This window comes from Wyeomyia smithii, chromosome 2, assembly GCF_029784165.1.
Source record: "Wyeomyia smithii strain HCP4-BCI-WySm-NY-G18 chromosome 2, ASM2978416v1, whole genome shotgun sequence".
In the NCBI taxonomy this organism is placed as follows: Eukaryota; Metazoa; Arthropoda; class Insecta; order Diptera; family Culicidae; genus Wyeomyia; species Wyeomyia smithii.
This window is the reverse complement of record NC_073695.1, coordinates 187,442,401-187,468,109: the sequence shown is the minus strand read 5'-3', so window position 1 is coordinate 187,468,109 and position 25,709 is coordinate 187,442,401. Positions and strand designations below refer to the sequence as shown.

Genomic DNA, 25,709 nt, shown 5'->3' with positions numbered 1-25,709 from the left:
CATTATTCTCGATTAATAATAATTTTTGAGAGTTATTTCCTTTGGCCCTTCATTACATGCCCTGTTTTTATTTTGTTGGAATTCCCATCCTATGTTTTCATTCTCGTGCGTAATGTTTGACGATTGCTATATCCTTTAAAAATTTCGAAGAAGACGAAAAGAATAATAAGGTGCTTTGTCTTTTAAATATTCAATCGATGTTTTTGGCCACAGAAAATACAATTATACTGACTGTAATAGCATGCCCATTATCGCGCTAAACAATTCATGAATTTCCCGGTCAAGCGCCTGTGAAACACGAGTGTCGGAATTGAACGACGCAGACGCATATACCATGTAGGCATCCAATGTATGTATTGATATAGTGATTATATTTCTCGCGTGATCTTGAGTCAGTGTGAAGTGATGCGATAAAAGATTTCTTGGCTGCACAGTTTTCAATACAAAATATAAATCACAAGCGGCTTTTGATGAAATTGAAAGCTTTGGACTTAAGCTGGAAAAAGAAGTATGCACTATTTACAAATTGCATAACTGTTTTCGGGTTTCTAGTTCATTTAATTTTACAAGTCGACATTTCATTGATAAGAATACAAACCTTGAAATATTAGTATAGAGTTGAAATGAATAACTGAAGAGCATAGATAAGATTCTTCTGTAATACCTTTAGAGCGATAATATTTATTGGTAAGAAAGTAGCATTACTTATTGAGCAATTAGGGAAAGGCTCATCTTTGACAGACCTTTGAGATTACAATTGATTGGCGTCGTCCAGAGCACTTGATCAGGTGTGCTGCCAATCGATACGCAGGGAACTAAGAAAACAAATTCACACTAGGGATTCTAAGCGGTGATACCATATGTCGTCATGGAGATAAGCGGTTATCGGAGAAATTATTATCTCTTTGGGCCGTTGTATTGGTACTCCGTTATCAACTGTTTAGAGCCATTAAGTATGGCTTTTCAAAAGAAGTACAAGCCAAAATCGTTTTTATAAAATCGATACCAGTTTCACCGTGAATGTCGTCGGGGTATGGTTTAGATAGAGTGTGCGTTTAGTATTCAATTTCCGGTTAGTTTAAAATGGCCTTCAGTGATGTGACTAGACGTATTAAAGGTAAATTGTGCAATATGGTTAGAATTGAACAATGTTTTCAATAACATTGTTAGCTGAGTGTTGTTCTGTACATCCATCTAATATCCTAATTATTTTTGAACTTTAATCAGTAGTCTGTAGTAATAACGATATTTCAACAGATGTTGATGATATTGATTAAATCATGAATAAATTGATCAAAAATTGAACGTCCATAATTTCAATAATCATTAATCACATGCGCGACTGAACCGAAAGTATACTTGTCAATTTGGAACAGATCTTATCTTGAACAATAAAGCAGCGACGTTTCTGAGTGTGGCACTATTTGCGTTCATCATATCAACACTGGCGTTGGCGAGTTCCAATCAAAGCAAGAAGGATGCTATTGGACAGTGTGAAGCGTCATACAACGAAAAAATGAAGGTAACTATTGTTTGATTTGGTAACAGTGTACTATGCGTTTACGGTATGGGTATAATACCAAGTTGCATCATATTTCGTATCAACATTTTTTTCAAACTGGTTTGTCGTGCTGTGATGAGCAGTAAGCTCTAAATATAAAGGGCTTATGTTACAACACGCTCTACAGCTGTAAAAAATGTCGTAACGTGTTGACTAGTCTGATATTTTTACAGCGGCGTGTTTTGCGTTTAGACTACATGGGAAAACAGAGCTTATAAATCTCTTCGATCTTATTTGTGAGAATTACGTGAGTAATTTGTGCTATTGCACTCAACAATGGGCGTTGACGAAACTTGAGAACAGTATAGTTTTTTCAAAAAATTAGTTCAAAGTAGGGCAGAGAAAAGTCAATATACTCTTGACATATCGCTAAACCGAGGAATAACCACAACCCACTATCTACGATACATAGAACATTATAAAAAACGTTGGTTGGTTTTTATGTTTTCCCTAACATTTTACTTGCTATCATTCACGCTCTTTCGTAACCTATCATACTGAGAATGAATCATCAAAAATATTATGTCCACTTTGATAGTCTGAAGAATAAAAACATATAAGTTTTCTTCAATTAAAATGTAATGAATGAAACAAACAGTGTGCATGATAAGATATCATTTACTGTTTGTGCAAATTTTCGTTCCAGTTCATCTGTGAATAACAGTAAACGACACATTCACATATTAACCGATATCCACTGAGAAAATGAGTACACCAGGTCAATAACAACATGGATATGACAAACATGAGTTTATCAACTAAACAGCAGGAATAACGCATGGATAATTAGGTTAATGGACACCTAAAATACACACCTTGAAGTGCCACTGAATATCAGTTTCTGATATGCCAAACATCACCATGAGGAGATTGTGTGAACTGTGTAAGTTCACGACAATCGATAGATAACCAAAACATGATAGAGAAAACGGTGATTCACGCGTTAGATCTCTATGTTCACGGCGTAAATTACTCGCTCTTAGGGGAAGTAGGATATCGAAGGCGATGATATTTCGTTTTCTTCACATTAAACAAGATACTTTCAAAAAGTATGATTTTGGTTCTTAGCATGGTGAATGTTCATAGTGAAAAGAAAAAAGGATAGAGAATCAGTCTGTTCACAAACAGCCACTGCTATCTGCTATCGCATCCTAAACTATATAATTTATATGCATTCGAATTGTAATTTCGGGAATGTTGCACATCTTCAAAAATCTCGCAGTTGCCTTCGAGGTAAGATGCTGGTTTAACAAACCAGTTGTCGCACATGGTGTTCAATAAGTTTGAATACACTTGTAAAATGTGTTAAAAAAAACCAAATTACAAGATATTCGTATTGAGGCAATGTTTATTGAAAACCTTTACGACATGAAAGCTTGAGAGCATCTCAAAAGAATTGCACGCGGCACGCACCTAGTCCATTCGTCCCACAAAGTCTTATCGAGAAAATCAGTCAAATTCTTTCGACGCTCGGACAATTTTCGCCACAACCTTCTCCAGCACCTCGGCTTTAGAGTACGCGGCGTTGCGTTTTTTGTACGGCTTGTATCCCAGGTCCTCCATCATGATGGTGTGGGCAGCAGTGCTGATAAAAGTCATTTTCCCCAGCAAAATTCTTCGAAAATTACAGCCAATCATTTTCAATTTTCACTTCCAATGATCGCAGCACTCTTTCAGATTCACTAGATTTTCGTCCTAGTAACGTGCTGTTATACTCAGATGAAATAGATCGCGCGCATCGTTCACGGTTACGGAATAAAATTTGACGACAAATCCAACCAAATGATCTTCACTTCAAAGCGAAAAAGAAAAACAAACTGTCCACTCAACCAAAATAAACCTCACCGAAACACTTTTTCACTGACACTGACCGATGCCTTGACAATCTTCGTTAACTGATAAACTGATTATGTTGTCTTGCTTTCATCCCATGAAATATAATGAGGTGTTTTGCCAGTGCACTTCCATGCAAAAAGCGGGAAGGGAGAACTCTGAAAGGATTGTAAAAAAATAACGTTTATGGAAGCTTTTTTTCATTTTCACTCAAGAGTGTCAACAAATATCAACCCTGGTGGGCAGTCCCGGTCATCACATTCAGATCAGCAGCGGTCTTCCGGATCGAGTGATTCATTTTTCAACAAACTCGCTACCTCACCACCTTGATGGCTGCTGGCGTTTTCGCCGAACGCGGCCGCTCTGATCTCGAACGATCCTTGGCCGAACCCGTCTTCCGGTACCGACGGATGGTGGTGTATAAGGAATTACGCTTCATCCCGTGGGATTTCAACCGCCCGAATATGACGCCGAGTTGCTCACCTCTCGCAAACAATTCTACTCCAACGTCGCGATACTCTTTCAACGAGCATACACTGAAAATATTTTTTCGTTATTCTCTGCACGCACATTTCGTAAACATGGAATTCGTAGATTGTACAGCACTTTTGCTGGATGTATAGAACATTCGTACTGCAAGTTATCGAATAGAATTGCAACTTTACGCATAATTTGTACAATTCACGAATGTACTTTCATACGAACGTGGATAACAACGAACAAAAAAAAAACAGAAGCACGAGTATTTACTTGAACGAAATTTTTGTGTTCTGTTGATTTTGATTTTGTATAATGTATATGTTATTGCGTAAGCTTACTAATTTTTAGTACTATTTACATTATGCAGCGTTTGTTTGTACGATTGATTGCGTTTATTTCTTGAACCTTTCGTTACGTATACGAATAGAGATCTGCAACCATTTTGACAGTTCTGACGAAAGTACCTTCATATTTAATACTCATTAAAGTTATACCACACTGCAAATATTTTTTCGTTATTCCACTCACGCACATTTCGTAAACATGGATTTTGTAGAGTGTACAGCACTTTTGTTGATTTTATAGAACATTCGTATTGCAAGTTATTGAAAAGAACTGCAACTTACGCATAATTTGTCCAATTCACGAATGTACTTTCGTATGAACGTAGATAACAACGAGTAATTACTTGAATGTGTTTCGTTATTTTTGATTTCGTATAAACAGAGCTTGTAGCCACATGGTCACAGAGTCCGCTTTGATAAGCAGATGGTCGTGAGTTCCACTCCTTCACTTGGTCCGAATCCGTTGCTTTTTCACAATGAGGTGGAGAACATTTTTACGCTTCTGGAACAACATCACTCTCGCATCGATAGAACCGCCGCAATACATATACCCTTCGCTCAGGTTTCGTATTGAAATAACTTTCGTGAACATTTGTACGTCTCTGGGGTTAAGTTGTGGAAGCGCGCGTCGTCGCTCTCTCGCAATTGATAGAACTAGAATCGCGTTGTGGCAAACCGGTGGTGATCAATCAAGCTCTCTTTTATTTTTGGTTTCGTATAATGTATACATTATTGCGTAAGCTTACTAATTTTTCGTACTATTTACATTATGCAGTGTTCTTTGTACGAATTATTTGCGTGAGCTTACTAAATTTTCGTTCTATTGACATTATGCAGCGTTCTATGTACGAATTATTTGCGTAAGCTTATTATTTTTCGTACTATTTACATTATGCAGCCTTTATTTGTACGATTGATTGCGTTTATTTTCAAAACCTTTCGTTACGTATACGAATAGGAATCTGTAACAGTTTTGACAGTTCTGACGAAAGGACCTTCATATTTATTACGCATTGGTTTCGTTGCAGAAAACAACAAAAGGTTTTGTATATAAAACATACGTTTTCGTGGAATAAACTAAAATATATTTTCAGTGTAGCCATATATATGAGGCTATAAGGCTGACACCAATACCAATACACAGAATGCAAACAATAGGCACCAACATAACGAGGAAAAGTTGTATTGAAACTTATTGAACACCCTGTATGTTCAAGTCTTGGTTGTGGGTGAAAAAAAAACCATAATTATCCACCTAGCAGTGCAGAAACCTTAGTTATACTAACTATTACTACATATAAATTTCTAATGACAGTAAACCATAAATCGTTTAAAATTATATTCAAAAGATAGTTTTCCAGAGGGTGAACCAAATAATATGACTAAATCAAACCTCGATGAGGTTTTCACATACATTTTCAATACCACAACGGCTTCGTTTTCAAAAATCGCAAAACCCAGAAAAGAACACAATGATTTAAGATTATGGATTGGCATCGAAGATTTCCTACGAATTGCAGCAAAGTCCTACAAACTTGCTCTCAAGAAATTATAGTTCAGAATTTTACAGCGCATTAAATGCTTGGTTACCATAGAAAAAATGCTTGAATCATACGTGTGTTTATTTTAAGAAATCAACAAAAATTTTGATAAAATCTATGAGGATCAAGTGCTAAAAGATTTTATTGAAATATTTATAACTGCTGTTGAAATGTCAATTCCCAGTACACATCAGATGCTGTTAAGAATTGTTAAATTAATTCTATTTCAAATGCATTTTTTCAAAATAAAGTTTTTCGCAAGACTCAAGGATTTTGACTGTTCAAAGTGTACTCTTGTTGGAGACCTAGGCTGTATGGTAAAATCTCAAACACTTTCAGAACTTTATAAAACTTGCTGCCAAAACGAAGATCGGAATAACATGGATACTATGTTTGCACTGACCTTAAAAAAAATTCAAAATAAATTTAGAAAACAATATTTATATTATACAAAAGTGAAGTGTATCAAGTTAACGAAAACCGGAGCATTGCAGTTTCTTCTGAAATCTATTGAATATTGTTAGTAAAAAAACTATTAAAAATAAAAGGTTCATTTATTTACACCAGTTAGAACGAACTACCATAGTATGGAAATTATGCACAAATGTCTTTACTCTTAGTTTCTTCTGAGAGATAAATAGTGGTTGAGAAAAAAGAGAGAGCGAGAGAAAGAGAGATAGTGATATAAAAAAAGGATAGAGAGGGAAACAATTCAAAAAGTAAAATACTCCATGTTTGAAAATTCTTTCGTAAATATTCTGAAATTCAAGCAACCAATAAAAAACTCGCTCAATATGATTTTCAAAAGGGTTTGGAGCTTCCATTTGCACTTGTTAACACTTGAATCGAATAATGCATTCTGTGAAAGGTATGATTTATTTTTAATTTTTTTTTGTTCGATTTTGATATACTAAACATGTAAACAACATATTTACAAATACTAACGTACATACACACATACACATGTATACAGGCAATGTTCATTCAGACGAACTGAGTCGATTGGTATACGGCATTTGGCCCTTAACAGATTTATTTTATGTTTAAAGTTAAACACTCTATGTAAAAAAATATTTTCTGATCAATATCTCAAAATCTAACCCAATAATCAAAAATCCACTCGGTAGCATTCTGGGGGAGCACAGTAGCTTTCATTTGCATATAAAATCATCAATATCGGAAATTGCGCTCTATAAGAAAGGTGCGTTAGTTTTTTGCGTCACATACATACAGACAACATACATACACACACACATACACACGAACAGACATTGCTCAGTTCGTCGAACTGAGTCGAATGGTATATATCATTCAGCCCTCTAGTCTTCGGATCTGTTTTGCCTTTTTTCGACCGATTTTATAACCTTTGTTTAGTATAACAAAGGTAAAACAGGTTTCTGCTTGGCTTCTACACCTTGCGAGTAAAAAATCACATTTACTGATATTGCGGTCTTTCTTGTGCGTTTTAAAACTTATAATAGTAGAAGATATCAAAGATATCAATCGTATAATTCTGACTTTGATATCGTGTAACTTTAGCTTTAAGGACATCCAACGTCTTTGAAAACAAAGCTCGAGTCATTTACTCCACCGTAAATAATCCGCATCGCAGTTGTTGTCTCGATTCCTTAGAGGATTACGGGTTTTATCAGGGTTTTGTACAGCTTAAGCTTCGTGTGTCGTCGCACTCGTTTTGAAGGAAAACGAATGCGAAAAATAGGCACAATTTCTAGCCTGGTTGTGACCTTAGATCACTGGCTTCAAATGCACGAACTTGTCGACCATTTCAAGCTCATAACCGTCTATAAAGACTTGGGTTGAGAGGCTGATGTTGTTCTCTTTGGACCCTCGCGCTCGCATGTATTATGTTTTGACGCATTTATTCGCGGTCCGATTTATCCGGCCTCGGCTTTCAGTCGGGTGTAGGTTTCCTCCGTCGTCGCAAAGTTAAGATGTTAAAGTTATCCGCGAAACCTAAAAGCTGAACTGAGCTTCTGGAAATCGTGCCCATCGTAACGATTCCCGCCTTCCCGATCACGCAAATAGCAAAGTCCATCTTGTCGTAACCCTCTGCGAGATTTAAAGGGGTTCGAGAGTATCTCCGAAACACGCACGCAGAATATTACTTGCGTCATGGTTACCTTGATGCAGGAGTATTTTGTAGGTGACATTGGTAAGCGAGATGCCGCGGAAGTTGCAGCAGACTACTCCATCCACTCGTCTGGTAGCCTTTTGTCTTTCCAAATCCTGGAAATCCAAATCTGGGCAGTCCGTTTGCGCCGGTGACTATGTTGTTCTTCAGCTTTTCGATCTCTCAACGAATATCATGTACATTGGGGCTGATACCCGATCATCTCCTGCTGGTGCTCCTAGGACAGTTTCTGTTCCGCTTTTGCTTACTGTATCGCCGTTTAGGTTTTGGTCGGTTGGGCTGCAGGAGGGAAGCGTTTTCACAGGGTTGTCATCCGGTATCCTGACAACGTGACCGACCCACAGCAGCAACTCAAGCAGCGTGTGCAGCTCACGGTTCGTGTACTTTCGCCATTCGCTGTCGTCCGTCTGAACTCCATCGTAGATAGTCCGCAGCACCTTCCGCTTCTAAACCCGTTCATGTTCTCCGCGAGAAGCGTTGTTGTCTGAATTCTCTAGAGGCTTACCGGTCTTATCAGGGTTTTGTACAACATCAATGTCGTGCGTTGTCGCACTCGATTGGATCGAAGTGTCTTCCGAAATAAAAACTGGGCACGACTTCCAGCCTGGCGTTTCTGGATCTCTTTGCTAGTGTTATTGTCGGCGGTCATCAGTGACCCAAACAGGCTAGTAAACGGTCAACATTTTCATTTGATTTCGCTTCCTTAGCGTGCGTCACAGTAGGCTTTCGCTCGGAATGTAGAACAACCGTTAGGGAACCTGTATATTAGAGAAATGACAAGACACTCACCGTTAAGACAACTGTCAACATCAAAACGGATAACGGCAATGCAAAATTATACAGATCGCCCGTTTTGATGTTGACAGTTGCCTTAACGGTGAGTGTCTCGGCGTCTCTCTGGTGTATAGGCTGACTAACAACCGTGCCTCTCACACTAAGAACACGATAGTTAATCAACACTCACGCATCAAAGAGGTGCACACTGCCATCCGTTTGGCGATGTTATTTTGGGCTATTTCTGTCTACTTCGTTCTATCTATGTTGAAAAATATTACTACAAGACCAATGATGTAAGTAATTTCCAAAATCTTCGCACACAACGTGCGTAATTCTCATTTCTAGATAAAATGTCAAAATAAAGGAATCGTTCCATTATTCATTTCAGCCCATATATTCATCTCAAACATCATGGAAACTAGAAGAAATGCATAAAATCAGTTTTCTTATCCTTGAAATGGATTCTTCTTAGTCTACTTTAGATTCCTCATGAAGTAGAATTCTCTAGAAAACCTACCTAAAATTTCTAAATTTGGTATAAGAAAACAAATTTCACGCATTGCTCTATACGGCTACTACAACTTTTTGATCATTAGCGGACCACTATTTATATTAATCACTCAACAATATTACACACTAGACTGAGAATACTTTAATCTTTAAATTGTTCGCCTCAACATTCCAGAAACAAGCTTGAAATAGGAGAAATGTATGAAATGAATTTTCATTCAATGTATTCAGATGAATTTCGTCTAAAATTTCAACTGTGTGTATTTTCATCTGTTTTCACTGCGTCAAAGATAATCAAAAGTTGCCAAATCAGTTTCTGTTAACACAGAAAAATCATACTGAAAATATTCAATTATTTCGGTTACCTCAGTTATCGATTCTGTGCGTAGACAACTTAAGCGGATTCCTAGGTAACCTACTATGACGGTATGCGGCTACGTTTTTTTTCCTGAAAGTGATTCAGTGGGCGTCGTGAGATGAATAATTGAGCAGTGATTCAAGTTTTGAGATGAATATGGAAGCGTTGTGGACGTTTACTAATGTCGTTTTCGTTTTTGCGGTGTAGCTACCCCGCGGTCTACCTATTCATGTTCCTATTCTTTATCCTTTATCCTATTCCCGTTTTTTTTTCATTTTCCAGACTATCCCGGACTACCCTTTTTCTGTCCCGGACAGTCCGCGAAAGAAACAGAGTGCAGTTTTGAATCGGTTTGCTTTGATTATCGTTCTTCGCGTGTCAAATATCAGGTAGGATTTTATTTTGTCAAAACATTTGCGAAATGGAGCAACTTTTTAAGCGTTTGGAATCATCATCGTCCGAATCCGTGAAGTAGCCCAAACGCGACAAAAAGACAATGGCGATAATGATCAAAACAAAACAAAGTGACAGCTACCTCTGGTATTACGCACACCATTGCAACTGCTCGGAATGTGTTTTTTCTTCAGCTGCAAATTGTAGTCCGGAACGGTATAGTCCTGCCGTGAAAACGAATTCGACATAAATTTCCATTTCTGGGTGTTTCTATAAGATCATGTAAGCGTATTTTGTTTATCTATTCAATGATTGCGTGAAAATTTGGTGTTTAAACCATGCATTCATCATAAACGTCGGCTTAATGAGACGAATAATGGAACAAATACTCTACGTTTGAGGAAAAAAGGTAGGAGGGTGGTATTCAAGACACGACCGCATGACGTTGGACTACGGTATTCTTATATTACAATAAAACAAATAATAGAGAGAAATGCAACTCTAGTATTTGCTGCAATTTTATCTAACAGTGCATTTCTGAATACTGAGACGTTAAAACGTTATAAATAATAATACATACTGAGAGAATGGATAAATTTTATTTAATCGCTGTCATTTCATACATATGCGAATCAAACCTTTGTTCGTAGCTGCACTACCAAGACAATCATTTAATTAAGCGAATTGGTAAAATTTTCCTATCTAACCAAAAAGCAAACTTACTTCGATAAACACCCGCTATAGTTATCCACACACATGCTATAACTATCTATACACACGTTAAAACTATTCATACACACGCTGTAGGTATAGTTTTTTATACACATGCTAAAGCTATCCATTCACACACTATTTCTATCCATACATCCGATACAACTAACTATACACACGCATGAGCTATCCAACCATGTGCTATTACTATCCATACATACTAGGGTGGGAAAAAATGATCGATTTTCCAGAACCAAATTTTTTTGGTTCCTTTTGGGATCCCAAACAGCCCTAAACTTACCTGAAGTCGATTAGTCTTGTCTCCGCTTGGCGCATTGCATTTCAAATTTGTATGAAAATTTATATGGGAAAACCTACTTTTTTGCATTTACCTTTCTAGAGAGCTCAATAATGCTCTAATAATGCACTACATTATGTTAAAGTATAGTATTTTAGATGCCTAACAACTTTGTAGAAGACACAAAAGAGCTAGGATGTCCCTAAGAAGACCTACAGCTGTTCAAAGTTGAGTATGTCGATTCAAATGCAGAAAATCTTCTTTTCTGCCAACATTACCAATGTACCGGCGTCAGTAGGATTCCCATCAAAAGTAACCTGTCGTAACGACTTTATACACTCAGCTGGATCAAGTAAACAAATTTAGGTCAATATTCTAGGCGTAGATATAATCTAGAACATGTTTCAGAGGTAACTTCTGATGGAAATCTGACTGACGCCGGTACACTGGCAGTGTTGGCAGAAAAAATGGTTTGCAACATAAATTTCGACATACTTAACTTTGAACAGCTCTAGTATTTTTTTGGCTCACCCTAGCTCTTTAGTGTCTTCGGCCAAGTTGTAAGGCATTAAAAAACCTACCGTTTGAAGTAATGAAACCTATGGTTTGAGCCATTTTGAGCTCTTTAGTATGGAAAATGCAAAAAAGTTGGTTTTTCCATACAAATCTCCATATAAATTTGAAATCCAATGCGCCAAGCCAAATTCAGGATTGTTTGGGGCCCCAAACAGAACAAAAAAAAACTTGGTTGTGGCTTTCTGCTATCAAATTTCGTTTTTTCCATATAGCGATTCCCCACTTCAATACATACGCTATAACTAATCATTAAACACGCAGCAGCTATCCACACACACGCTATAACTATCCGTACACACGCTGAAGATATACACGCAATGGCCATAATATGCTACACATGAAATGTCTTACACACGCTATAGCTAACCATACACACGCAACAGCGCCATCCCTGTCATCGCAAATGTCATAGCAATGCAGATGCACATACGCTATATGTGCACACTGCACACACACTAAATGGCGGTAGCTTTCCTAGTGGCGGTGCTGGCTCGTGCAGTTTCTGGCCGTTTTCACCCAACGATATCTGAATTGGATTACTCCTGGTGGGGTCCAACTCAGATCGAAGGGGAACCAAACTGAATGAAAAAATGCAGCTGCCCACTACCTCCGCCGCTGCTGCCTGATACCACCGCTCAGGTTCTGCTGCAGCTCAGTTTCGCCACTGGAATCAGCCACCGCTGCTGGTTATTCAGGACCGTTCTAGTGGCCTTCCACTTGTTAACTGATGACTGCTATGAGACGACGCAGGCTATTATATAGCCCAAAGCAAAAATCCATCCGCGAACAAAGTAGAAGCGAGCTTGTGATTGGTTGAATGTGCACGACTTTTAACACAACTTTTAACTAGTTTAGTATCGAAAACATATTTAAATTATTATATGAAAATCTTGCGCAATATTTCCCCTATCAATCAAGCCATTGGTGTTTAGAATCTGTTTAGTGGTAATGATAAAAGAAGCATATTAAAACGGTGTTGAAACACCTGTTTCAGCTACCGAAAGCGAGCTCGTTATTGGTTGGAAGCTGCGAGACTGTTTACAAAGTCAGATCGATTGTATCCGTTAGTGTCGACTGTGCTTGTGAAGAGAGGTGGTGATTGGTTGCTCGGTATGATTTAGACAACCGATGTGATTCATCAACTTTTTATTAGTGTATCTCAAACAATAGGTTATTTTTGTTACATAAATTCAACCGTAAAAGAATTTCTGATCGGTTGATGCCAAAACCTCGAAATTCTGAAAAGAAACGACTGATATATGAGCGCTCAAAACCTGACCACTTTTCCCTGGTTTTCCCTGGTTGAATTACTAGATTTTCAAATTCAGATGCCTAACTTCGATATAGACGTTAGTCCAACGTCAAAACGTCGTGGTGGCGAGTACTCGTTTGATAAGTTTGCTATAGAATGTATTTAGACAGCGAGCCTTGCCATCGTTAGAGGAAAAAGAAGACGATTGTCGCAGTGAAAAGTAGTTCTACCGTGACCATTTATAAGCCAGACCCCAAATATACGAATTCGTCGACCACCTAAAGCCCATCGCCGCCTACAGAGACTCTAGGGACTGAGGTTGGTCTCCCCCGCCCTTTGGATCCCACCCTCAAGAGCGATGTTGAACAGCAAACAGCAAAGCTCATCATCTTGTCTTAATCCTCTGCGCAACTTAAAGGGGCTCGAGAGTTCCCCCAAAAACTCGCACGTAGCACATCTGTTGTCATGCATGATCTGCGATAGCTGTATCATCTGTCAACTGTATCATAGGGCACCGTAAAATCAATGAAGACATGATGTGTGGGCATGTTGTATTTGCCACATTTCTGAAAGATCCGCAGAAATGAAATGATCCGGTTCGTTGCGGCGTAGGTTCCCATGAAGCCCGCTTGGTACTGTCCCACGAGCGTCTTGATTAAAGGTGATAAACGACGGGGTGTTTTGTAGGCGACATTGATAAGCGAAATGTCGCAGTAGTAGTGACATTCAAGATTGTCGCTCTTTTTGTAGATGGGGTAGACGACTACCTCCATCTACGCGTCTGGTAGCTTTTCCTCTTCACAAATTCTGGAAATGACCTAGTGCAGCTTGTTAGTCAGCGCTTCCCTAGAGCCCGCTCGGATGTCCTTCTTTGCCGGCGGCCTAGTTGATCATCAGCTTCTCGATTTTCATTCCACTTGTCGACAATCTCGATGGCATCCGTGAGAAGGTTGCCATCCGTTGCACATGTCGGCTTGCAGAACGAAGCCTTTGCGAGACTGGTTCACCTTCTCATAGAACTTCCGCGTATCGCTGGCATAGGAAGCCGCTTGAGCTCCTTATGTACAAGATCCTTCTTTCGTCTGAGAATTGCGGTCATGTCGTTTCGTGCCCACTGCCCAATCAACGAAGGAGAACAAGGCCAACTACAGCCTTGTTCTCTTTCGTTGACATGACCAGGTATATTGTCGAGGTCTAGCTCCTCTTATTCACCGCTGCCTCTTATTCCCCGCCATAAAAGTCGTTCCTGTCGATGCAAGCTTCCACTCTTAGTGTCGCCGTTGCTGGCTTCCTGATAGCTTTACGAATCGTGCATCAGTCGTCTCCGAGAGGCGATACGCCAAGTCCGTCTACCGTTGGTAGTACCGCTTCGAGCTGTGGCGGATTTTCCGAATCTGCTCTATGCTTAGCCGCGGGGTTCGGTGTGCGTGCATGATACACGGTCGACAGTTTCGAGCGTAAGCATACCGCAACCGGCCCTAAATGAGAACATGGACAATGCTGTACGTTGGTCGTGTGATCTCAAATGGTCGTGTTTTGTGGATGTCTTTGTGGAGAAAAAAGGTACTTTGGATTATTAGTCCTCGGGAATTGCAGGTCGTCGTCGTTAGTCTCGGTGTGTTGACCGATCATGGGTTTTTACATTGCTTCCTTTTCGATCCGAGCGTTCATATCCCCGATGACAGTCTTTTTATCTCGACGCGAGCAGCTGTCGTAGAGTTCCTGCAGTTGCGCGTAAAATGCTTCTTTCTCTACATCGGGTCTTCCTTTGTGAGGGCAGTGCTTATTGAGGATAAGTGCACATTGAGGTATAATTGTAGAACCGGTCTTTTTTCTCATCATATATAGTCTGTCTATGATTGCCTGTCAGTTGATGACACGAATCTGTATCATGCCAAGCTCGTTGAAGGTAGTAACGCTCTGATAGTACTGAGCCCTGTGGGACAAATCCTCCGTACCTTCCCTTCTTAACGGCAAAGCTCCTGGAATGCAACAACGTGGAAGTGGCGGTGTTCTAGCTGATCCAGCAGGATCTGGCCGTCACCCGGGATGCTCAGCGATCTACAGTTCCGTGTACCGAGCTTCTAATCGTCATCCGTATTTAATTGCCGATTGCTCCGGTTCCCAGGGCCGGCGGTTCATGTGGGTAGTATGGGTAGTAGGTAGTAGTACCCACTCGGAAAATATCCATGTGGGTACTTACCCACACGGAACTATCGGACAAAACAAAAAAAAATGTGATGTTGCGAGCGGCAGATTTTTTTATGAATATCGTTGAGCGAGAGGTTATAAATCTACAGATTTATGTACAGTTGTAGAGTTTCTCAGGGAAAAGTATTATTTTTTTGATTGTATCATTTACGATAAAGAATCTAGACCTGTGCGCCGACCATATCACCGGCGGCGGCGGCGTAGAAAACATTTTACCTCGGCGGCGATCGGCGCGCCGGCGTGACGCCGTTAGCTTTTATCAGCGGCGGCTGCGGCGGCGTGTATCGGCGTGACACTAATTACCACTTATAAAATATTGCGCATAATGTGTGCTTTTGTACTCTAATGTTCGATTTTTTTCATTGAACGTTCATAATTAAAAATGTATGCGTCAGAGTTGTAAGAATGTCAAAAATAGGAATAAAATTGGTAAGATATCAAGTAAACAAACAATTGAATAACCAGAAAATAATAAACCAAGCAGAGAAAGTACAAACAAGTGTAAATCCCAAAAAAAATCATCAACGAGCCCACAACAAAAAATTACATGGAATACTGTTCCCAGAGACGTTCAATTTAGGAAAAAAGATAGATAGTTTTTTGATAGTTTGATTTCGATTAATCGTAGACCTTTGGGAAAATTCGGTAAATCTTACGTTAGAGAGTCGTTTTTAACTTTCAAATATTTTGTTAGGTTACCCATGGAATAACTGAAAAAATGGGAAACTCTTTTCAATCGAATAGAGTTCTTCGGTAAACACCACAGTTTCTTCATTTTCTATTGCGACTTTTGGGATAAAACTGACCAGAGGTGAAGCATTAAGTTCTCCTCGGGTAATTGTGATTGTGACGCGGTGCTGGTAGGAGCAACGAGGTTTCGTTAAGACTCCTCCCTCTTGACAAAATAAGTCTTTCTTATAATAAAACTGTTCTGAGGAATATTAATCCTCTCCAGGGAATTGTAATAATAAGGTTCCTTCATCTTGACATAATGGCCAGAGGGGAACGTTGGGTGTAGTCTCAATCCTGGGAATTTTAATTTGGCAATATTGGTAGAATAGTAAGAGGCTCGTTATAGTAGAGCAGTAAGCTTGAAACGAAAGGGTAAACTCTCTCACAAAAGCACGGATATAAATGAAAAGCGTACATTTACTGCCAATAATATGAAGTGCGGAGTACAGAAAACACCTGGCCAATGTCACAATAGATCAATTGTCCCTGGTCGCAGTGATGAGTCCGCACAGAGGAAAAAAAAAATAAAAATTAACGAGAAATCAGCAAAAAATATAGTCGTGCTTGAAAATGTTGACGAAATAACTATCAACAAAAATGTCTGTTTCAGCGCAATATGATCAACTATTTAATTTGCGCAAAATTTTCAGTGAATTCCCGCATTTTGATCTCCAAAAAAAACTTTGTATTCTAAAGAAAATTACCAAATAATTAATGAAAAAACACTAGTCATTTTTCATAAATTTTTTGAACATTTTAAGACTGCTCATACGTTTGCATAAAACTAAAAACTACATTTGCATAAAAATAAAAAATAAATGTTATGATAACTGAATCAATTTTCTCGAAGCAAATCACTGATAATGACATTGATATTTTTGATTTCATTCGATAAAAAAGTCTGAATATTTATTGTCAAATATTGTATCAAATTTCCACAAATTAAAATAATTTACACTTAGGTACATTCGTAAATACACGCTCAGGAGAGGGAAAATACTTAACGAAGTGTTACACTGCGTGAGGCCACTATGCAAAATTGCATTACGTAGGCGTGAAGGGGTATTGAGAATTTCCAAATTCCGCATTACCTAATACCTATACGAGTGTTCCCTTATCGGCTATAATTGCGGTATTTCTATAACCAGGAAAAAATCCAGCATTCACAATCACCATCGGCGCCGTAAAGATTTTCTCGGCGGCGCACCAAATATTTCTTCGGCGGCGCGCCGAGTCCAAATCACCGGCGGCGGCGGCGTGCGTAAAAGTGTCGGCGGCGGCGGCGCGGCGTGGCGGCGCACAGGATTAAAAGAATTCCATTTACGATAGAGTTTTGTTTCCTCGTAAAAATTTCCCATGCCAATTTTGAGCTCAATCGGACTTCGGGAAGTAGAGCCTCAAAGCGGTCAAAGTTACAGTTTTTTGATCGATGAAAGAAATGTTCGAGCCGGGAGTGTCTCTTGTGTATTCTGGTGTAGCTCGAGTCTCCCAGTGCAAAAGTTTTCATGTCCCTGGAAGTAAATTTTTTTGAATAATTTTTCATGAAATCACATCAGATCTCGACATTTCATGCATTTCTAAGAACAAAAATTTAAAAAATCGACTTCGGGAACTTCAAGAACTACTTTGTGCATTTCGAGGTTGGTCAAAAATGTAAGACTTTCACGACTGTACGTGAAACCTTATCAGAAGTCCGATTAGGCTCAAATTTTGGATGGAGACTTTTTTCGAGAAGTCCAAATTTTTAAGCCCTAACGTTTGCATTAAAAAAATGCTCAAAAAATGTCGATTTTTCATGGGTTTACCTTTACACGCACTGACGAAACTACCCATGCAGCATCAATCATAGTAACCCATGAGTCAGCAGAAAAAAATGACTCGAACCGTAATGGCGGAAACAGTGAAGCTACTCCGCTCAGAAGTGTGCACGATCAAAGAAAGTTACACTGCCGCGTCGAATGCGGACATCCTACGGAAAAGGGACATCGGTTACGCTTGTTTCGGTATCTACAACATCTTGGCACTGTTGGACTATAATCAGAGCATCGAAAGAAAGACCGGTTTCGGGCGGCCGACGACCCTGAGCGACAAGAAGCTTAAACGAAGGAAGACCGAAAAGTGGCTACATCGCTTCATACGCTTGATTGGAAGGTCGATGGGTGGGCCAAACAGTGAAAAAACAGGAGGGTTGTGTGCAAAGCCACGACCGCAAGGTTGAAGTAGAATACTTTTACAAGAAAGATAACCCGGCTGCTTGCGTGTCAGTTATTTTTTCTAAACGTTGACTAATCAGATCAATCGAATTTTGCGCTTCAACAAGGATTGACCATTTTCAATAATATAGTAAGTTGCTTGTCATGGTTGGGGCTTGACAATTTTAAAATTTTAAGATGAATTTTTTTCGGATGTATTGCTCATGACTGAAGGAAAAGATAGTTCAGTACATTCTGAGACACGGAAATAAAGTAAAATTTACAACTTTTACAAATTTAAAAATGTAAATTAACTCCAGAGAAAACATTAACGCTTTAATCATCAGGTTTTTTTTGCATCCTGAAAAGGACAATTTGTTGTTTAATTTAGTATCGGATAAGATGCCGATTACATCTTTGCGTTATCACTGACAGTGGGTACAAAGTAGTCGTTGTGATAAAGTAAACAGTGAAATGCTGATATAACACTCAAAACTAGACGGCTCACGTGTTGTCATAATGGGTCAACTTTTCATTGAATGCATTTACTAGTGCCCACTATCGCACAGAGACTGCATTTCACTAAAGTGCCTCACTGCATCAGCCGCTATCGATGCTGAGATCCGCTGCACAGTTGTGGCCGCTATACGCTGCCATTGGTATCCACTGTCCCTGCATCAGCTGGCCGAGCTGCTATCGTCGCTGGGATCCGCTGCAAATAGTGCGCTATCCATTGCTACGCCACAGCTGTGGGTGCTTTCCGCCATCGTTGGTATCCACAGCACTGCAAGTGCTGCTGTTAAGGGAGGACGACTGCTGTTGTCGCTGTCTAGAACGATTATAAGCGGCTTCGGCTGAAACAGTCTCTTTCATAGGCCAAATAGCATGCAATTGCATTAAATTTGCAAGGTATATGATTCTGTCGACCGTGCTTGGGAAGTAATCATATAACGACCAATCAGAGATCGAATTTTTCGTTTTGACAAGGCTTGACTATTTTCAATAGTACAATAGTGTGAATAATAAAATTACAATTATCTTATTTTGGGAAGAATCTTAAAAGATTTTTCAATCTATTGCTGCAAGAACGAAGGAAATCCATCGAATACTAACCGATTTATTAGCATTTGAAATTGGAAATATTTTTCACTTTTTTCGGTTTTAGATTTTCATTTCACATCCCTATGTAGCCGAACTTCCTGAGAGAAGTATTCTACTTCAAAATATCTGACAAACATGGACATCAGAAAGCGGCAGTCCCGTCGATTGGTCTCGAAGCTGCAGGCAATGACGCAGTGGCAGCGGTTGAATAAGATAGTCGAGCCGATTCTTCCGGTGAATCGCGACATGATGGTGGTGGTTGACGTCGAGAACTATCTGGCAATGACTGGCAGGGCACTCCGTATTTTACTTCCCCCACGAAGGAAGTGAACTCTGTGGTGAAATTCATTTTACACACAAAGTTCCCAAAGAAGGTGCTGCTGCGGCTGACAATTAGTGAGAAGCTCCGTACTGGCCGTGAACGAGGAAATTTATAGTATGAAGTGCCTGCCGGAAGTTGAGTCGTTCATCAAGAAATACCATAGGGGCGAAGACGCTATGATCTGGCCGGATCTGGTGTTGGACCACTACTCAAAGCAAACATTGGAGGAGATGAAGTGCCTGAAAATCGATGCGGTACCCATGGTGCGTCCCTTTCAGAGTTTCTGGGCAAACCAGAAGCGTAAGACCTACTCCGACAATTTTGTCGCGAAAATTGAGGAGGAATTGATAAATAAAACGAAGAAAGAACTCGAAAACATGCCTGCACCGAATGTTCCGGTAAACTCCCGGAAGGCTACTCGCAAGGGCGTGGAATTGCTTCTGCAAGTAAACTTATATAATTATCTTCCATGGGAAATTCATTAAATCAATTATCTGTCTTGGTTTTTTGCTATCACCATCATATCATCATAAGTTCATTTTTCAATGCAAACATTACCACTGAACAATATTCGAAAATCTAAATTCTCTTAAACATTTCATTGACACCCCATTGTTGATGGACTGTCGATTTTTCGTAAAAATATGTTCAGGTATCAGTAGGTCGCCCCGACTACGCCTTTGTCACCTATGAGCCTTCTCTATTCCTTACTACCCACTCGGGAAAATAATGTGACGCCGGTCTTACCGGTTCCGTTGTTTGAATCATTTCTGACACAGGTTACAGACGCTCAGACAAGCTGTCCCCCAAGGAGAACAGCTCTTTTTCTCCTGTTATATGACCAATTTTTCTCCGGGTCATCTTGCGATCGATACCACGTAAAGGTAGGGATACGCAAAGGCGGATTTACGATTGTGGGGGCCCAGTTTAAAGTGGGGGCCCCAAATTGAAACAAAACCGTTTTTTTTTATCGTACGAGTACGAGATTTGGACCATAAGTGCCATATGTTTTTGAAAAATGTCTGCAACTGCTCGAAAACCAGTAATTTTTTCTTGATATCTGAAAAAAAACAACCGCAATTTGAAAAAAATGCGATCTACAGACAATCATTTGAACACAAATTGAGAAAGACTGCGTAATCTGCACACGGACTCTGAAAATCTCTATTTTGCGAAGCACATCTGGTATCCCTGAAACTTATTCGAAGCACATCGGTATCCCTGAAATTTCGGGAGCCCCAAAAAATGCGGTGTGGGCCTTTAAATCCGGGGATAGGAGTTGCTGAGCAGTATGCCTGGACACTGGGGTCCATTTTATGCCAACTAGTACGGGCTGTACTGCTGATACGCATTGCCCAGCCGATCCGAAGTTGTTGAGAACGATTAGGGCAAACCCAGGGCTGTGGGATTAGGATAAATTCCATACCAGTCAAAGCACCTTCAAAAGCTACTTAACTCACTGGGACCTCAACAAGAACAGTTTTTAAATTTTATACGACATGCTAGTATATAAAGTATCACGTTTGCATTTTCTTTTTTTTTTTTGAATAATTTTAGAAGTTTAATAAATAGCAATAGGTATTTCTGTGGTATTACGTGTGATGACTAGTAGCAAACGTAATAAGAATAAAGATCCTGAAAAACCCTAAAATTTTTTGCCCTGCTGCTACAAAAGACTATTGAACTTGAATGAACAAAACCGTTGTCTTCATGACTCAAAATACCGTGAGCCCGGGGTGAGATTGTGCCAGAGGGTTGAGATTGAGCCATCCAACCCACGACTTGTCAGCCATCTCTTCCGGGTCAGGAGACTAGGCTTTCTTGGTTAAGCATTCGAGGAAACTTATCCAAGGAAAATTTGTCTTGTGATCGCCATGGGATGGCTGAAAAACAATGGGTTTGTATGGCACATTCTCATCCCCATTGGCACAATCTCTCCCAGGTTTACGGTACTAAGAAATTCAAAACATCAAGCTAGTGTTATTCATGACATAAAACACTGTTAATTTCTTTAAATTTCACAGGGACCCAGTTGTTCGGTGCCCATAAAAACTGGCCTTCCCGAGAAAGAGCCCGTTTACCTGTTAAAGAAGGCGGACTCGCTGTATCTCTGGTTGCCCCATGAAAGCTCGCTGGAGTGGAACAGTACTGTGAAGCAAAGTACACTGTTATGTTCGGGCACTGGGAACATGCTCGTAAAAACCAATCAAATTTCCAGTGAAACGACTTGTGTCGAAGGTACAACATTCAGCTTATCCGAAAGCGTCAAAGCCACTGCTAAAGAGCTGGAGTGCAAAGAAAACGTTTCTCCGGATGCGATAGATGCTGGAAGTTCTTGTGGATTTGGAATGGGACAAATGTACCACATTGGATTCAAGGCTAGTGATACCGAATTCGTCACGTATATACAATCTTGTTTTGATACCAAGCGAGCGTCCGTTTTATACACTATGCACTATCTTCCAGGAGCAGCTATAGCAAGTATGCAAATAATAACCAACTATTGTTAATCTTACCAAACAATTTCATATTAATTTTCTTCCAGGTGCTGCAACGACTGAAGATAGTGATTGGATAGTAACTGGCATGCCCGACATACTGAAACCGGATAATTCATACAAGCAAGCTCAACAGAAAGAACAGTTTACGAAACTTTTGGGATCTGCAGATCAGGCAAATAAGTATATTAATGATACTCAGCTACTAATCGCAGGTCATATGACACCGAAAGGCGATGGTGTTTTTCGTTCATGGAAGCGGGCCACATTTTTTTACATAAACGCCGTTCCACAGTGGAAAGTATGGGCGCCTTTGTTTAATGTTAGATGGTTCGTAATCGTTTCTTTCTTTTATTATAGACTATCAAAACCGGTAACTTGAATCGAGTAGAAGCCACAGTGTTAGAAATTGCCCAGCGACTCCACGAAAGTTTATTGGTTATACAGGGAACCAGTGGCGTTCTAACGCTACCACATGTAAACGGAACAGAGGTATCAATTGCTTTAGAAGAAACTGCTATTGATGTACCGCTATGGACCTGGAAGATAGTAAAATCTCCTAGTAGAGATGCAGGAATTGCATTCGTCACGTTAAATAATCCCTTCGAAACTAAAACTACCAGTTTAAAACCACCCTGTGACGATATTTGCAGCGATACTGGATTCTCCGTTACCCAATACAAGACATTCACTGACGGATACACAATCTGCTGTGATCCAAATTGGTTGGTAAGAAACGTACGCTTTGCACCGGAGGAAGGAATGGCCCATACGGTGCTCACTCGGGATATGCTGCCCTCCAGTGGATCGCAAACGATTGCGAGTTTGATTCTAATTCTGTTGATTTTAGTGATTACGAAAGTTTCTAGTTAGTAAAAATTTTGTTGGAGAAAATTAGATGAATGAAAAAAGTTAAAACAATTCGATTCGAACCTGAGGTGTTTCACCAAATGTGTAGCGCACAGTTTATTAGAAATATCAGCCATTTTTTAAATTACTGTTTGGGAAACACGGAACTTAATATTAAATCTTACTTAATTATACAGCTGCAAAAACATTTCGATCACCTCAAAGCTTCAAACTCCATTCGTGCAGCAAAATTGGACACCGGACAATCAAAAAAGTATATCATTTTAGACGCCCAGTTCGAGAAGCCAATATAGTTGTGGCAAATCTCCACCTCGGGATCGGAAAATTCCAAAAACGGAACCGTTTCCCCGTCTCTCGTTAGTCGCACTACTCCTCCAAGGCCAAACTCAATCGTTAGCACGAACGGTTCCAGCTCCGAGAGGATGTTCGGCGTTGGAATTTTTGCCAGCACGTGATTCCGATGATGATTAATGTTGTTGCGAACTTGACGGCGTACTTCTGTGTTTTTGTTTGAGTTCATTCCAATCACTGCGATGAATGGGAATAGATGTGTTAACGTTTAATATAAGCACTATTGAGAATCAGAAGTAAAGCGTACTAATTTCATGTAGAGTATCTTTGTTGTACGGCATCGCCTTTTTCGACAAACGAATTATCCCATCCTGCTTGCCGAAAATTCCTATGCGAAGGAAGGTTGAATTCCAGCCTGCGCTAATGTTTTCGAAGTGTTCCGTTGGAATAAATTCTGTTGGGTGATTGTAATTGTTCACTGCGTTCGTCTGTTTACAACCGTATATGCCATTGAACTTGTTAGTGTATTTATCACAAAGCACTAACGTTACACATAATATTATAACTATAAAACTTCTACAGAGTTGATAGAACATTTCGATGTCATTCACTTCGAAGTTATTGTTTGAATGGAACTACATGTTTTTGGATGCTGTAAAGCATGTTGTGAAAAACAAAGTTGAAGGTCGAATTGAAAATAAATTTGATAAAGCGTCAAGCTAAGTAGGTACAATCATTCATGCGACGCGATTACTTTTTTGAGCAAGCAGATCACAGTTTTTAGCCGGGGCAAAGCTAATTTGTTTACTAACATTGAAAATAGTAGTGTTCAACCGATTCACTATTCGATGAGGAAAGCTAGTTAGAACTGATTTTTTACAATATCCATATTTATATTTTTTAGGTCTGAAGTAATTTTTTAAAACGAAGTGCTAAAAAATTATTGCTTTATTATATTGAAAAAAATCGAAGCCTATTAACTACCTAGCAAAATATATTCTTAACCATTTGATTCGCGGAATGGTACAAATGGTTTCGATGTGTTTTAGAATTTTTTTCATGATTTTTTTTTGACTCGGACATTTTTCAACTCTAAAATACAAATCTCACAATGCATTCCTAGGATCAAAGCAAACACATGAGTTGTCTATTAAAAGTTCACCATAACTCAGAATAAAAATCTAGAAAAAAAAAACTTATTATATATTATTTACCTAATCAATTTTTTAAAACTATTTTCAAAATGATTTTTATTGCTGGTACAAAACCCAAATTAATCCAGCTAGCGGTGAGACCTAGCCTTTCTCAACCGAACTTATTATTTGATAAAATAGATTTACACGAACACTTCAATTTCCAGAAAAAAAACCTTGATAATATTTGCTGGATTTATTTCTCACTCTGAATAACAAATTTTGGTAGCCAACAGTGAACCTATACCGGAGATTTGAAACATAACATCAAACACATATAAACATACATTTACACATGCAAATAACATGAAGTAAACATATTTCAAATATATGGCGTGAATTTTTTTTGATCGTGGTATAAAAGAAACGTCACTGTAGGTTGGACTCGATTATACATCATTCGTTTAAATATCATTTTAGATTTGATTATTTATAGTAGGATTTTGCTTCTATTTCGAATATGACATTCATTCCACAACTTTTGAACCACGTGTTCAATCAGTTAACCCTTAACTAGTCCGTTCATCTGAAATCAATATTGTTCAAATCGGTTGTGTAGTTTCTGAGATAATGAAGTTTCGTAACTTTCACCTTTTGATTAATAATATGAAAACTAAAAATCCGATTACAATTAAATGTGATAGGATTTTATGTGACAGCTAGACCATTGATTTGAAAATAATTTTGTAAAAATCGGTCCAGCCATCTCTAAGAAAATCGTGTGAGATTGAAAAGTTGCACACACATACAGAAAATGCTCAACTTTTTGGACCACTTTCATACCTTCGGTTTTGCCAGTGATTGCTAGAGTAGTGAGGGGCAAAAGTACGCACTTAATTGTTTTCGCAATAGAACGATTGCAAACAATTATCATAAAATTCGGGTTTGTTTCCAAGCGGTATATAAACCTTTCGCCATCAAAATGTATTACCAGAGTTTTTCGAATTTTGTTTGTAGCATAGGAATTTCACTTTTTAGAAAAAATACTCAGATGCGAACTTTTACCCAGCATGCGGGGCAAGAGTACACAGTTTACGGGGCAAAAGTTCGCAGTTCGTGTATCAACAGTGTATTTATTACACTATTCTTAAAAAAGTTAATTGTTTTTCACTGGTTTTGCACTGATTCTTTTTAGCTACGTTAGAGCGGTGCCCCGAGATAGTTTTCTTACTTCCGGATATTCGGTTTTCTGGGAATTTGTTTTGGTGTTTTGGTGATATATACCAAAAATGGACCTTCCAGAAGAGATTCCACTGGGGCTTCTAGAGGCCATGGAAACAAATTAATAAAATTTATTTTCGGAGCCGGGGTGATACACAGAGACCCGAAAACGACTCCAGGTGCCATATTAGATTCTAAAAAAGCGACTTCCGGTTTCCGACAAACAACCAAAAATGGTTGAATATCACCCAATACTGGTATTTTCGTAATCGAATTGACGCTCTGAGATCAAAAATCAACTTCTGGCGTTATTTTTGAATTAAAGATGGTGACTTCCGGTTTGCGGTTAACA

At 39.1% G+C, this 25,709-nt stretch overlaps 2 protein-coding genes across 2 annotated transcripts; one reads left to right on the top strand and one right to left on the bottom strand.

The window, feature by feature from the left end:
- Positions 1-969: 969 nt before the first annotated feature.
- On the top strand, positions 970-24,500 carry LOC129722726 (uncharacterized). Its single transcript, XM_055676416.1, has 5 exons — positions 970-1,117; positions 1,377-1,522; positions 21,369-21,825; positions 21,890-22,143; positions 22,203-24,500. Exons 1-5 carry the CDS (start codon positions 1,084-1,086, stop codon positions 22,713-22,715), a joined length of 1,404 nt encoding a protein of 467 aa, XP_055532391.1. The 5' UTR covers positions 970-1,083; the 3' UTR covers positions 22,716-24,500.
- Positions 22,789-23,644, bottom strand: LOC129722727 (uncharacterized). Its single transcript, XM_055676417.1, has 2 exons — positions 23,311-23,644; positions 22,789-23,240 (listed from the first exon to the last, which is right to left on the bottom strand). The coding sequence occupies exons 1-2, from the start codon at positions 23,597-23,599 to the stop codon at positions 22,906-22,908; spliced, it is 624 nt and encodes a 207-aa protein (XP_055532392.1). The 5' UTR covers positions 23,600-23,644; the 3' UTR covers positions 22,789-22,905.
- Positions 24,501-25,709: the final 1,209 nt, after the last annotated feature.